We start from the raw sequence: 16,132 nt of genomic DNA on the forward strand, positions 1-16,132 counted from the left end.
GACTCCAATCATCATCAGACCCAATAGGCGAATGTTATGCACCTTTTGGTCGAATTGGTCGAAATCGATCACCACTTACCATCTTTTGTATATTTACCATCTTGTGAGTAACAGTGTAAGCGTAAATATATGTTTTAAGTGTTATAAGACGTATCTTTATTTATTTACCTTAATAAAAAAAACTGTGGAAAACAACAAAGATAAGATACTTTTTATCACCCAATGTTTTAATAATTTACAAACTACAGTATACGACTTTTAACACGTTTCATCATGTGGACTTGTGCATGCTAATCAGCTGCTACTTGTACAACAAATTCGTTTATTTAATTAGCCAATAACCTGCAAAAAGTTAGTAATCTTCAAAATTGCACGCACACGCTCAAAGTCCAAACACTTACCAACCAAAATATTCATAACATCTTCATAATCGGTGTTGCCAACCATCCAAACAAAACACAGCTACCAACTACCGGTTCAAAGTCTATGGCACACTTGGCAGACTAGCTTGAGTGTATATTTATGGAACACCGTCAATGCCAAAGGTCATTGGCTTTAAATCGGCGGAGAAAAGGCTTCACTTTCATACATGTAATTAGATTTATGTTTATGTGAGGTTTAAACAGCTGATTAAAGTTCAGGAATACCAGTAGCTTGAAAACTCCGGGGAAATATATATTGTTATAATTCATAGTTGTGTACTGTTGAGTTTATAAACTAACTAATTATGCACCTATAATTTGCACTATATCTATGATACCGTAATTATACTACCTAATGATTTTGAGATGTTTCATGAATAACGTTTTGAAATATGGAATCATTTAATGTAAAATAGTCTACAAATGGAAAATAATCATTCATAGTAGACTAGTCAAGTTATGTTTGACTATTTAATTAGGTCTGCTTTGACTTTCCTGGAGTATATTTCCAATTCACTTATCTTAATTGCACGTATTACTAACCATAACGTGCATCCCATTGCAAAATCGGAATCCTGCTCATGTGTACTTCCTGTCGGTAACGTTAAATTACGCTCACGTCTACTTAATGATTTAATAGTTTAAAAGTAAATGTTACATATTACTCTTTCAACTTAGGATAAAATACTTAACGACGAGTAATTTTTTGTTCATGCATGGTTTTATTTTGTTCATACGCTACTAAAGTTGGTGGGATGTTATAAAATCGTTACTAAACCACACAACTCTCTTTACAAAAAAACTAGACGAGGAAATAAGTTAATCTTGATGTCAGCTGTTCCTAAAAAAAAATTATCATACAGTGTTTCCAAATTGTCTGGACATATTTTCTGGACTTATTCCTTGGGCTAAGACAAACATAAAATGCCATATAAGTATGTGTCTAAAATGCCTAGATTTCTGTTTGTCGGTCTGTTTGTGATTTTTAAGAATTACAATTCGGACTCACCCTGTATATAAGAGGCGTTTGTTTACATGAATTGGTGTAATTAACCAATTTAATGTATTCCAAAAATATTTGGTTGGATTCCTCACGCAGTGCTGTTGAAAATATTTGTATAAAGATCTATTGATTCGAGTCAATATTACGTATTACACATGTTTTCAACAAAATATCAACGGGTAGTCCTGATAAACTGTATCAATAACGTGCCTAATGTTTGTATATGCATTTGTTTTCTTGAAAGCTCTATGTAAATGTTATTACTCTCTGGACTACCTGACTGTAAACAAACAAACTACTAACTACTATTTATCAACTAGAGACCACAGATCTTCGGAGTAAACAAACCGGCTATAAAGGCGATTTCAATAATACAGGAAGTTGTTCAATATCTATCTTTTAGTTTATGAATTTATCAAAGAAATTTCTTTATGATGAAATATTTTAAATTCCATAAACTTTTCCAAACAACATTTCAGAGCTGCAATGGATAACAGAATGTCATAATTTTAAATATATGAACATTTTTTCGGTTTAGGTGGGTGGAGTCTTTTGTTGATTTTTTGTTTTGTGTTATTTCATAAATGTAACATAGAGACTATTGGATAATGTCCAATAGCATGTAACCATTGGAAATAATTAATCTATGTGGTAAATCATTATAATACCAAATAAGATATTGACAAATGAGTGTAATGAAGTAATATGTATTGTGTGTACTTAAATATATCCATAATTAATTATTATCTATGGAATCGTAGTATCTGTGAAATTTTGTTCACAAACTCATCACTTCGCGTTCTAGTGAGCAACTTCTTCATTATCACGTTGACGTGTTGACACCATTGTTGACGCTATCTTTCAGTCTAACATTGGACCTGATGATCGGAGTGACTGGGTCGAAATCGATCAACATTATAACATCTTTCATGTACAGCACCGGGGGGCCGAGCTATAGATCGGTATAGTTATTTCGATGTAAAAGCAATATAAAGGAAACTCACGTTTGATTTACAAATAATTTTGGCGTTTTATTAGTTAACTCTCAATGGAATTTCAATTAATCTTCAATGTAAGTTTTGCTCAATAGTAACAACTGTTTTCCCCTTTGTACTGTATTTTGTTATTTGTAATGTGGATGGATTGTTATAAACACATGTTTCAAGTCTTTTGTTTACCTTTTCCTTGTTATTTTGTTCAACCAACATAGTTACTTGGCAACCCATAAAGCTAATGTAATTTTTTTTATTTTTAAAACCGGTTGATTATTAAAATATTTTTCCTGAGGTAGTGGTTCTCGTCAACCACATTTTTAGGTCAGAATAGATTATTTACCAAATGTGAATGAAATCGTCGAAGCCTTTTTCGAGATCTTTGTGCAAGCAAAATTTGCTCATACAAGAGTATAGGATTTATCGTTTTTTAAATGTTTACAGTATTATACACTGTATGTGTATAGTAAGTATGAAATCATTATAAATGTTGATGGTTAGGTTTCAAAGAGTTAAAGTAACAACAGTTCGATTCCTTCAGCCGTTACAAGCAAAACTCGAACTATTGTCTTTTGGATCTAAAGTGGTAGTCCAAGCATGAGTACGTTGATTGGGCCTGGGTAGCTGAGTGGTTATAGTACTCGCCTAACAATCAAATTCGATCCTGATAAGAGTAGCTTTTAGATAGTTCGAAACTGGAATCAACTGTTTCTGATCATTGGGCTATAAATAAATCATCCTGGCTAATGAAACAACTGATCTTAGTCAGTAACAAAGCTACACAGATCAACACACACCATTCTACACTCATCCTTCACTCATATTTGGCTTAAAATACGCACCTAGCGTCTCAATCACAAATTATAATTGATAACTAAATAATACACAATTTTAAATAACATACTTTAATGCCTCAACCAAAAATTCTATGAGCCAAAAAGATTTTACTTTGACAGTTGACGACAGATTCCATTGTTTACAACAAAATTCTGTCCTTACAATTGGCTTGGTTAAAAATCAGTGTAAATTACAGATAAAAAATTAACATCAACATACTCTGTGGTCGGCCACACCCAACTATATTTTCATTCTTTGTCTAGCTACACATGGGATTGGAATGTCTAACCATCGTCAACGCTCAACTTTCAAACCAACGTCATCGTCATCTGCTACAAACTGCCAATCTGTTGAACATTTGCCACTACAAGGCTGGCACTGATAAGGGACAACGTGGTCAGTGTCTCACCAACCGTGCGGAGCGTCTCGCGACGAGATAACAGCTCAAGGTCGCAGGGGTCATGGAGGTCACTCGGCTGTGATTAGTGTCTTGGGGACTCTTGAGGCATAGACCGTGGTAGTGGGTAGTATATTGCGATAGTTGACCTCTGTGACCCTTATTGTAACGGAATATCAGATACAGCTGTTGGGTAGCTGAGAGGTTAGTGCTCACCTATCAGAAAGCTGCCGGTTCCGTCCTAAGAAAAGACAGAATATTTTGGCTCAAAACTAGACACAGCTGTCCTTGATCAATGGGCTTTTAGTTATGGCCTATGAATCAGCTGATGTCAATCAAAAACACTAAAAGCTACAAGTGATTCCGTGCGCAAATTGAACATTTCAGTTACCATTAGTACCTCCAATTAGGGAGCGAGCAGGTCTAGTTGTAGAACCTGGGGTTTAAGAGCACATGGTCCCGGGTTCAAATCCCGTTAACTTCCAATGAATTTCATCTATGTGATAATTCCACAACCCTCAAGGACTAGCCTGAAGTAATATGTAAAACAGTTCCAGGTTACCTAGTGACCTAGGATGTGAAGGTGAGACGTTAAAAAGTCAGGTAGGTAGAACACCCGAAAAAAAAACAGAGAAACCTTTTTTGAATTAAGTTTATTTCAAATAATTCATTAAACACTATCCATTCAGACATATTCGTCTTTAAACACGCACACTTAAAAATGCACTTTAAAATGCACTAGGCGTCGTAAAATTGAATCTGAAATCTGAAGGATCTGGATATAATTTTTGTCATTGGGTAAACAATTCATTGTGCTGTCCAATAAAAGGCCGACGTTGTACCAAATTTCTATCGTATAAAGTCGAATCTGATGTTATGTTTAGTGAAAATGTAATATATTTATGATAGTAAATACCAGAATAAATCCAGTACAGCTCTTACAATAACTAAATGAAATGAAATTGTTAAATTAATTTTTTCCCTGAACCTGTAAGATACATGAGTTATAATATTATATTTTTTGTGCAATAAATATTATCATAGTATGACAAGTTCTGTTATCATTATGATTGTATGATTATGATCGCGCCACTCATCCTACACTCATCTCCATTCATACTTGGCTTAAAATACCTACTTTGTCGCCATTTCATTGTAAAGTATTAAGTATTAAAGTATTGCCAATCAAACTCCTAGATTTCAGCATTGACTATTTACACAGAATCAATGATTTCAGTAAATACACTGCTTACCTCCCCATCCCGATCACCTGCAAGTGTAAAGACGACCTAACCGTTTCCACTGTCATTTCTGAACTAAAACTGCACAAGAGGACTACAGAGTGTTTATATACCAGTAGACCTACCGTGCTAATAAGTGCTAACTGCTCTCGAAAATGCGCTGTTTGCACCCGGCGAAAATAACTCTACGTTACACTCTAGAGTAGACAATGAAAACAGAGCAATTTTGTTGCAATGTTGGTGAAATTCCATGTATTTGTTATAGTGCTCACTGGTTCGTTTCGAAGAGGGTAAGTAGTTTTTTGATCGTTTGAAACAGATAGGTTTTATTAACTCATTAAAATAAAAATAAAATACATCTTTTAGGACCATGTTCTTAAAGTCTATTTACCACATCGTCTAATAATTATACGGACGTACATTTGTTTACTTTTATAATTTAATTTTTTCTTTCGCAAGGTGTTTTGCTAAATTTGAATAAAGAATAGTTCGATAGAGAATAGCTCAAATAAAAATAGTAAAGACTATCCTTCTGAATTTTGAACAAACACAGTGTTTTGATTAAATTTAATTAAGTCAGATTTAACCACAAATCTCTTTTAGTCCACACACGTGATTACCATTAATTTTACTAAATGTTATTATTGTATTTATTTTAATATGTTAATCTTGCTTGGTTGGAATACTGAATAAATACTCAATACAAAGGAAATACGTGAAAGAAAAATAAAAGGAAATAAAAGGGAAGAAATAGAAGGGGATATTTAAAAGGGTGAGTGACGTATTTCGTACAAGGAAAATGCACCTCTGATTAAAATTACTATACTATCCTGGGGGAAAGACCTTAAAATAGAATGGGCTGACGCAATAAGATGGCCGACTCGGTGGATAATATGTTAAATGAGGAAATGTTAAGAAATATTATTCAAACTACTCAGAACAATATTTTTTTGTAAACTTGTTAACTGATGTAATCATTATGAATACAACACTAATTGTGTTGCATTCTAAAAATGATTATGTGTTATTTGTGTAACAAAGAAAAATCTGTTTCTTACAAATGTCTTTCTTTGGATAAGATTATATTTTTACGACTCTGACACATCACGTGCTTATTTTAAGGCGCAAAAGTGAATGAGAGTTGATTGGATAATATGATGGCCTAGTAATATCAGCTGGGTATTCAGATAAAACCATTTATTAAAACACAATCCATATTACACCCCAAAGTACCCATGAACTAGAGAAAACTACAATTCACACCCCCATAAACCATATATTTAAAATTTTTGTCATGACGAGAAACCTTGCGCAAAACTATCCATTATTTCATAAATTGTCCTTTAAGGTCGCAATTCCTTTCTAAAGGGAACTTTCCATATACCTAATGTTAAAAATACCCCAGCTGTACTTATTTTTTTGTTATTCTTTCAATGTATTACCTTATTAAAATCAGGTGCGATTCTTTGTTAGACTATTGGATTCAGAAGTACATACAGGGATTATGTTTTATCTTTGACTATTAATACAACAACATTTTATCTATGGTATTACTGTATTCTGTTTTGTTTATTTCAGCTTAACTTAACCAATCAATAGCTTTAATGTTTATGAAGTCAAACGGGGTGAAGCCCGTGGGTAACAGCTAGTTTTGAATGAATTAAATTCAACTAGATACATAACACATTAAACATTATGCAAGATTTATCATTGGTACACCAAAGGTACATTATGATTATTTCTACTATTATTATTTAGGTTAACTGTTAGATAGGACCGGTACTAAGTTCGCTCAATAAAGTAGCATTTTCATTATCATGATATTTCATTTCAACCTACAAAGGATCTGCTAGTCCACATATCACATAGCTTAAAGGAAATTCCCGATCGGACGGATTTGATCCCGATCGTCCACTGTGCCCCATTATCGTTAGGTATAAACAATCGAAAAATCGTAAATCGGACTACCTCGGTATTGTTCAATAATGTAGGTTTTAACGAAAACAAACAACAACATAAGGAAACGGCAACATAATAACTATTTTCAGAGAAAATTGCTACTATGGTCAGTGTGTAAGACTAAGATCGGGAGGGACAGGTAAGATCTCACGTGAATCAACAAAAACTTGATGGGTTTAAACAACTTTCCGTGAACAGCGTTTGTAAAACTTCAATTAAGAATTCTAGTGGCGTAAACAATAACAAAATCCCCCGCCTCAGCAAACCTGCAGACTAGGCAAATTTCCTTATGTCAGATTGGGGTTTGAAATTAATTTTCTATTTAAATAGCATTGGGATTAACGAGTACATAGATTAGTACTAAAGGGGAGAAAACAAAGTTGTGTTGATAGTATATTATGAAATAAATAAATTTACTACTTTTTATCGACATTTTTCAACGAACAAGCACACTACAACAGGGAATTCTAAATTAACAGTTTTTGGGATTTTCTCTGTAACCATTAACTATGTACACGATGGTTGTAATACAAATAGGATAATTCATGTTTGAATAGTTTTAAAACCCTAACACCCCGTTCCCATTACCCGACCTGGCTGATTTGCGAACTTAATCGTCCAGCTCAAGATATTCATGTAAAATTTTATCAACATTGGACCAAAATCACTCCGTATTTATGGACGGGTTGAATAAAAATTTGAACGAATAGTGTTTTTTGTCTCTGGGGACATTAAGATAAATAAGTAAATCTGTCCCGGGTCTTACCATGACCTACGGTAATATCTAACTCCATATATGGGACATTTGCTAAATAAAAATACCCCTATCGCAGCAAACCTGCAGACTAAGTGAATTTCCTTTTGACTGATTGGATTTAGGCTACACTGAAATGTCTCCTTAAAAATATCACATTTATTCCCTATTTAAATAGAATTAGTTTAACGAGTACATAGGTTTGCTGCAACAAGGAGAGTAAAAGTGTTTTTTTTTTTTTGTATAATGTTAATAGTTAGTAAGAATAAAAACATTTTCCAAATTTGACCAAAATATGTTCATAAACAAGCAAACTACAACAGTTTACTTATTCTGCAGAAGAATAACATGGGAATTTTAAATTTACCATTTATTTGAAATTTTCTCCGTAACTATTAGGCACATAGTACCGCTTCAATATACTAATTTTTTTTGTTTTTCTGAGCTCTACAAAATGGTTTGGAAAGAAATTGCTAAATTTTATGGTTTTTGGGTCAAAAATGGTAAAAACAAATTTTTATCCCCATAAACCCCCCCCATAAACCCCCGTTCCCATAGTCCGATCATGCTGTTTCGCGAACTCTTTCGAATAAATGTAGGTTTACATGTTTATACCAAATTTAATCAAAATCGGATCATTTTTGCTCGAGTTATCGTGCTAACGGACATATATATATATATATATTTGAACTGAAGGTGTTTTGGCCTCTAGGGACCTCAAAACGAAAAAGTAAATCGGTCCCGGGTCCAGGTCTCATCATGAGTATTACGGTAATAGATTATTCCCTAGATGGGAAATTCGCTAAAAACAAAATTCATAAAGTAATCTTTTTCGCTAATCACGGTCGCCCTCGTAAAACGTGCCACCAAACCCCATGTTTGCTGGTACACCGTGTCACCAGTCACTTATCAAGCTGCGTGACCCGATAGTCAAACGACTTTCTAATTCTTGGTAAACAGAAGCGAGAGCGGAGGGCGGAGTCCTACGTCAGAGCCACCCTGGGACGTCATGTCATTACTGAAGACCAGGGGGAGACCGGTGGCGGAGCCCAGGACCTGCCATAGAATGGAAGACAAGGCAACAGGCTGGTGGAGTCAACTAGTTGCTGCAAGTTCAGGTAGGCTAGTGCAAGTTGTGTGAAATTGTGTGTTAAATATATTGTTATGAAGTGCTTCGCAACGGGAATGACGCTGTGAATTATGTTGTGCTTTAGATCCGTATGAAATAGTTACAACTCTAATTTTAATAAATATTTGTTTATTTCATGCATATATGCTATAAATAATATATTCCAACCAACGGTCTCACAACAAATAATAATACTATAATTTTTAATTTAATCGAGTTGCAAAATTATTTTCTTTAAATTTCTATGAGTTTAAATTTCCTAGGAACCATTACAGTGTATAAGTACCGTGTATAAGATCTGTGTTTAAACATACTGTAACGCTACGATTTAATTCGTAAAGATATATTTTAATACTGTGGACCTAATTATTTTTGGAACACAATTTATATATCTGATTTCAAAATAATTCAATGGCATACCGTGTAGCATCAATTTTTACAAATTACACCATTTTCAACTCTGTAAAAAAATGTTTATAGTATAATATAATGTCTATAATATAATATTATCTGATTATTTAGTATAGTAAAAATAAAACAATTTTCAGTCAAGGGTTTTTTAATTATACTCATGAAAAAGCCAGTTTATCTTAACTCTTCAATTTTATTCAAAACTACAGTTTTTTCTTGTAATTCTTTCCTACGCCAATGGCATTTTCAATTAAAGTCAACGTGAGATTAAACGCTTTTAAGGGAAAAAGGTTCAAACCCATTAAAATTTTGAGGATGTGCCGGGAATTGAAGCCGTCTCCTGTACCGAAGTCCAAAACACCATAACCACTGACGTTCCCAGACATTAAATCGATGCATTTTTCATCGTAAATTCCGCAAGGCTTTTTTAATATATTAAGTAGGTTAATCAATGCAAAAATATTTAATGTTTTCAAGATGCTTAACTAGAGTTTGGGAGTCAGATACTGGTAACCAACCGATGACTGTAAGTTATCATCATTGATTATTTTAAGTTGGGTTAAAATACCCCCCTAGGTGGCGACCCCATCTTAATGATAGATAATTGATTGATATGGAGGTACTGAACGAAATATTTACTCTACCAATTACCTTTCTATCATTAAATTTAAGATTCTATTGATCTATCCTACGAGCAATAAAACAGAACTCATCATTAGTATTTGAATGAGATTATTCAAATTATCATTAACCCTTTGGGGGGGGGGGGGGCAAATTCCCTTTCCTACGAATTACCTTTAAAATCCACGGTAATTTCTAATTAAATGTAGCCTATACATTTGTACCAGTTTTTACTCTAACCTTACACTCTTTCGCATATACCTGTTAATATGCATTTTATCTTCACACTTCAAATTTTTTATTTACAAACATTATACATAATCATTTTACAGCCAAGAGAGGTTTGTACGCGTGAAAAGTTGGCAACCCTGGCTGTAAATTCCCGTAGATCAGCTGTTGTGCTGTCATTGTTGACAAGCTTTCGAATGTCAACAACGTATAAAGGTGTAATTATTTTTATTATAGTCAATTTAATGAAAATTAAAATGATTATTGTAGTGATTAATGCTAAGTTAATTTTGCAAAATGAATCAAAACAAGTGTATAGGCCACTATAAATCTACATACTTAGTACCGGTAGACTAAGGGTTTTCCCTAACCCTTATCCAACCGTCATTCTTAACAAATGTTTACAATCAAGGTGTTATTTTTAAAACGTACTGTATGATATAGCGCACCTGTGAATAGTAATAACAAAGGTATTTTCCCTTAGGGCTTCACCTCGCACGTTTAATTTATTGCTAGAGTATATTTTAAAAGATCCAGTGATAGTGATGCTAACCAACTTTCTTTATATTGGCTCAATAGTGTGAATTGTAATTTGACAGCTGTTCCTTCAGTTGAATGTTTAACCACAGTCAGATTGTAAACAAGTCACTTTACCGTTTTTGAAGATGTACTTTAAATGGGGTACTTTTTGACAACTGTGACCTGATAAAGGAAGGAAATCACTCTTAATAGTGTAGATATAAAATAAAATAATATTCTAAATTAGTAATTCAATTCATCTAATAAATGTTCTATAAAAACATAATCTTGAAAAGATAAATGGGTATTACACTGGATTCATTTTGCCTCGGAAAGAAGTTTTGGGACCCTGATCCCTGACCCACAAGTACCTTCGTTGTCTTTACGTGTAAAAATGCTTACAAACAATGAGGATGAATCATTACGTCATTTATGGTCATCGGAAAAATTCTTGTGAAATTCATGCTAAGAATCTTTGCTGCGCTCGTGAGAAACTTTTACGGTTGAATAAACGAGTGTCATATTGTAACTTTGCGCACTAATTACACAAATTACTATCATCGTACTAATCATACATAGCAGAAAGTAAAACTTACTTGTAGTGCAGCGAGTAACGTCGATGGAACGCTACTGGGGCTGATTTTCCTTATCACCTTATCATGAGATGGTCAGAGGTCAAAACTTATTCGGAAAATGGTTTCTGATAAGAATTATCTGTACAAAAACATTTCACACTCGATTTTTACAAAACTTCGATAGCAAAAATATCGTTTGTAGTTGGGGGTGTCTTAAAAAATAACACTATTCCAGGCGAAATTAAGGTTTTCACAAAGGCAATTTATAAAAAACATAATTACAATTGTACTTTTTTGTAACGCTAAGTATTGATGATTTAAACATACTTCATTAGCTCAATGGAAAACAATTTTGATTGATAAAACACTATGATGATATGTGGCCTGTCGTAAATTCATAACACCTTTTAGTTAAAATAAAACTATATAAAGCTCCTTTGTGAACAAATCTTTCATCTTTTACATTAGTTGTGCCTTATATTCATAGAGTTTACTCATAGCTACTAAATAGTTTCGATACCAACGTTTCATTTACAGCATGTAAATAGTCATCAGTAAAATAAACGGCATCAGCAATCTGACACATATTTTCTCCCATAACCTTGACAACAACCTTTATCACGGGTAAGTAGTGAGGGTAATATGATATTTCATTGTTAAAAATCACAAAAGTTGCAATACATTTTGAACCGTAATTTTTACAACAATGGGGTGTTGTACTATTTTTTCCCCTACAGTTACCTTACAATGTACATGTTCTCTCACTGATTTGAGAAAGCAAAGTGGCCAATTCTCATCAGTGAGACAATGTTGACATTGTCTCACTCTAATTACTTTGTCTCACTCACTCCAGATTTGCACGAAATAGTGAGCGCGTAACATGCAGACAAGGTCGTATGCGCGCGAAATACGTTGGCAGCACTGGCTGTAAATCAGCTGGTCAGCTGATGTACTGTTGTATCATGAAATGTAATATTAAAAGTTCACTTCTTTGTAAAAATATGTCAAGTTTCTTTACCAATTTATTTGTTTTATGGTAAATGTAGGAAAAATATAATGTGCAACTCGAGTGCAAAGTGCAATTGCCTCGTTCGGGAAACCATTCGTCACTCGCCTACGGCTCGTGAGTAAGTATTTCTCTCGAGTGAGTCAATTGCTCTCTTTGCTCACTAGTTACACAAATAACTATAGAATTATAAGGACCATGACATTTTTATTTTGATAAAAACTAGCTTTTCAAAAAACATCTGTTTTATGTTTTTTTATGGGAAAATCACATAAGTTACAATAACTTTAGAACCGTAATTTTTGCGGTAATGGGATCTGTACGATTTTGTTCAGAATTTAAAGGACTATAACATTCTACATTATTTAGAAAATCGTTCAGGCCATTTCAGAGAAAATCCGATTTCCCGACACTTTATGGGGTTTTATGGGTAAAACCCCATTAAAAATCAAAATTTCAAAAAAATGAAAAACTTTCAACATTTTAAGGGTCATAACATACTATGTTAAATCAAAACCGGAATTTTTTCTAAAATCCTATTTTTCCTTATTTTATGGGGTTTTCATGGGAAAATAACATAATTTACAATAACTTTTTAACCGTAATTTTTACAGAAGTAGGTTCCTTTCCCGATTTTATTTCCAAAGGGAATCATTAGTTTCTGGGATCAAAAAAGGACAAACACGACATCCACACGTTGACATCAACGGCTATTTCATCCGTGGATTATCATTTATTAAATTATACCTCCCTTACATGACGGTGTTCCATGTAGTATTGAAAGTTCAATGAACCTGTGACATCAATTCTACTCTTAAACAAGAAACCGATTGTTTGTAAGAGTTATCTGTGCAAACCTTTTTATCTGTTCACTATAATGGAGGCTATTACTTTTGTTCTTTTTACTCTGAGGTGATGCATCATGTTAAAAATAGAACCCTAATTTAGATAAACCGAAATCTAATTTAATATCTAGTTTGGACTGATTCAAAATGCCCGATAGCGCTGAAACTTCTATTGTGGATCATTCACTCGCTTCGCTTCATTCGCTTGTTCGTTAGTCTGTTAACACTTTCTAAATGAAAGTTAATTGTAACCGGAGTATTAATAATATATAGTTAATAATATCTAAAGTTAACGGTGTGCCCTTTAGTGAGCTTTCTTCTAGATTTTTTAGAATATCGATTAAATGCCTACTAATTTCAATCAGAAGCAATTAAAAATTAAAATTAATTTTTTTATTTTAATTTTAGTTTGCATTACAACTTGCTTTTAACATTTAAAATATACAGCTCTAAATGACTGTGTCATTTTATGACAAATAACAAACTATTCCTCGATACATTTCTTGATTATGATAAATTAATGTTTGTACAGTATTTATAAATTGAAAACAATTTTAAAGCAGGTTTTTATGAAAAACAAAACCGCTCAAGTAGGCAATAGACATTGCCTTTGACTGTGTATACAACTAGACATTCTATGTTTTTAAAGTTGAAGCATCGACTGTACACCTAAAGTCAACAGTTTTAGCAAGTTTTATGATATAAATAATGCACAAATAGTAGACGAATTAAGTCTCTGACAGATTGTGCTGTCAATTACATTCTGCTACTTTTTAGCCAAGCTAAACCGAAAATCCAACTCTTTGTTGTTAAATGTATCAATCATAGAATTTAAAATTAAGAGAGACTAAGTAATTTTAACAGTCTCTGATCTATAAAAAGTTAGTGTTATTAATAAACATGTTACAAAGCTATTACGTAATGCTGCAACGTCTATTCTGGCACTGTATGTTTATACAAGCTAGTGGCACGTCAAAAAACAGAGCAATTATTTCCAAACAAGTAAGAAATTCTCATGAAGTAACTGACTTTTAGGAAATAAATTACTTGTTTGAAAAAAAAAACGTTTAATGAAAACAAAATAAAGGCGTTAAATGAGCATCCTTCAAAATAAAAGTCTTCCTTATATTTTATTCAGGGTGAATCATAGAAATGTTTTTTATTTGATGCATTATTATATTCAATATACATGATATTTTAACTTTAAGCACTTCAAACACTTCAAACGTGAGTTTTATTTAATGCCAAGGGCAATCAGTGAAAATATTTTTAGTGTAATCATTAAACATCTAGGTCCATTACTTTATTCTTGATATTAGGTTCAAAATAACACTCCTGCAATGAAGTGTTTTTACAAGTTTTTACTCTTTGATTTGCAGTTTCCTATCCTAACAGGATTTGCGAGATAAAACTAAAGTAATTTTTTTCTCAATAAATACAATATCTTGCTCCAAGAACCGTAAGAATATCCGCGGTTATAATGGTCCCCTACATCTGAAGGTTGGTGGTTCAATCTCGGGGTTGATTTGGAAATCGTACGATATTTCTCATCTAAAGTATGCTTTCTAATAATAGGTTGACTGGTTGACGTGAATGAGTAACATTATCCGAGACTGTTCCTTTAAAAGGTTAAATTCCAATCACGTGAAAACACAAAACAATATACGGTATTTTAGTTAATATTTTAATGCATTAGTTAGTGTGGTTTCTTACTTGAACAGTTTAGTATTTTAATACATTATTAAAATTAATCCAACCAATGTCTTTTGTTTCAGCGGCGCTGTGCGTGGTGGTAGCTGGGTCATGTTTCGGATGGGTCACTCCAATCCTGTTGACGTTCCTGAGCCCCGAAAGTCCTGTTCCCATGACTTCAGTCGGGGCCTCTTGGATGATCTCTCTCTTGGAGTTCGGCAATCTGCTGACTCCCATCCCGGCTGGCTTCCTGGCGGACACTTACGGTCGCAAGCCGCTGATCCTCGCAACAGGCCCGCTCTACATCATCGGCTGGATCATAATCATGAACACCCAAACTCTCACTGTCCTCTGCGTCGCAAGAGTGCTTCAAGGACTCGCCCTAGGCATCGTGTACACCGTCGTGCCCATGTACCTTGGAGAAATACCTAGTCCGAAGTTCCGCGGAGCTGTCACTAGTATCTTCCAGAGTGCTTTCTACTTCGGGTTTCTCCTCGAGTATTGTATCGGACCTTTCGTCTCGTATAGAATCCTAAACGCAGTCAGTGCTGCTCTTCCTGTGATCTTCATCGTGTGTTTCCTTCGACAACCGGAGACTCCGTACTTCCTGGTGATGCAAGGCAAGATGAAAGAGGCAGCGAAAAGTTTGGCTTGGCTGAGAGGTAAGCAAAGACCGGAAGAAGTCATGTCGGAGTTGGAGTCCATCGATGAATGCGTGAAGAGAGAGATGGCGAACCAGGCTAGTTGGAAGGACGTTGTAGCTACCACAGCTGACAGACACGCTCTGTTGATAGTCAACGTGGTTGGAGTGGTGAAGATAATGAGTGGCTCAGTGTGCATCCCTACCTACTCCACTCAACTCTTCGCTCGCACCGGGTTTGACATGGTGTCCCCTGACGTCATCACTATCGTGATGGGAACCGTCATCTTCCTCTCCAGCTTCTTCAGCACGGCTCTGACAGACATCACAGGTAGAAGACCTCTTCTGATGATTTCCGCGGTGGGTTGCGCCTTCAGCCATCTTGCAGTCAGTATTTACTTCTTCCTCGACGAACGCACCGGAATCGATGTTCGCGCTTTCAACTGGATTTGTCCTCTAGCTCTCGTCCTCTACTGTCTTTTCCTCGCGTTCGGTCTCGACCCTGTAGCAATGACCTACAGATCAGAAATGTTCCCCGCAAACACTAGAGCAGTAGCTGCCAGCATCAACACTCTTATCTTCACCATTAGCGCCTTCATATCACTCAAAGGCTACCAAGTGGTCGCCGATACCGTTGGTTTTGACGTATTGTATCTCGGGTTTTCTCTTGTTTGTTTCTGCGGGGCTTTTTGGATGTACTATATCGCCATCGAGACCAAAGGCAAGACTTTGTCGGACATCCAGAATGAGTTGCAGGAGAGCGCTGAAATGAGGAGGAAGCAGAAGGAAATCAGGGAAATGGACGAAGGTGTTTATAGGTCGGTGTACATCTAGTCTTGTTCACGCAAACATCGGCGTATA

At 34.6% G+C, this 16,132-nt stretch overlaps 2 protein-coding genes across 2 annotated transcripts in view; one reads left to right on the plus strand and one right to left on the minus strand.

Moving 5' to 3' along the window:
- LOC128993512 (facilitated trehalose transporter Tret1-like) overlaps positions 1 to 11,153 on the minus strand; it is a 26,280-nt gene extending 15,127 nt beyond the window's left edge. The window contains exon 1 of the mRNA XM_054417468.1: positions 11,110 to 11,153. The gene's annotated coding sequence lies outside the window, so the exon portion shown is untranslated. The remainder of the gene's footprint in view (positions 1 to 11,109) is intronic.
- Positions 8,615 to 16,132, plus strand: LOC128992774 (facilitated trehalose transporter Tret1-like). The gene is made up of 2 exons (XM_054416515.1): positions 8,615 to 8,723; positions 14,715 to 16,132. The coding sequence occupies exons 1-2, from the start codon at positions 8,615 to 8,617 to the stop codon at positions 16,103 to 16,105; spliced, it is 1,500 nt and encodes a 499-aa protein (XP_054272490.1). The 3' UTR covers positions 16,106 to 16,132.

This window comes from Macrosteles quadrilineatus, unplaced genomic scaffold (genome assembly GCF_028750875.1).
Source record: "Macrosteles quadrilineatus isolate MER2022 unplaced genomic scaffold, UCM_ALF_1.0 Scaffold_4__1_contigs__length_99947679, whole genome shotgun sequence".
Lineage (NCBI taxonomy): Eukaryota > Metazoa > Arthropoda > Insecta > Hemiptera > Cicadellidae > Macrosteles > Macrosteles quadrilineatus.

What these genes read in the sequence shown, in the direction of transcription:
- LOC128992774 (XM_054416515.1), top strand. Translation starts at nt 8,615, where the DNA reads ATGTCATTACTGAAGACCAGGGGGAGACCGGTGGCGGAGCCCAGGACC. An exon ending in ACTAGTTGCTGCAAGTTCAG is followed by an intron (nt 8,724 to 14,714) that starts GTAGGCTAGTGC and finishes CTTTTGTTTCAG; the next exon opens with CGGCGCTGTGCGTGGTGGTA.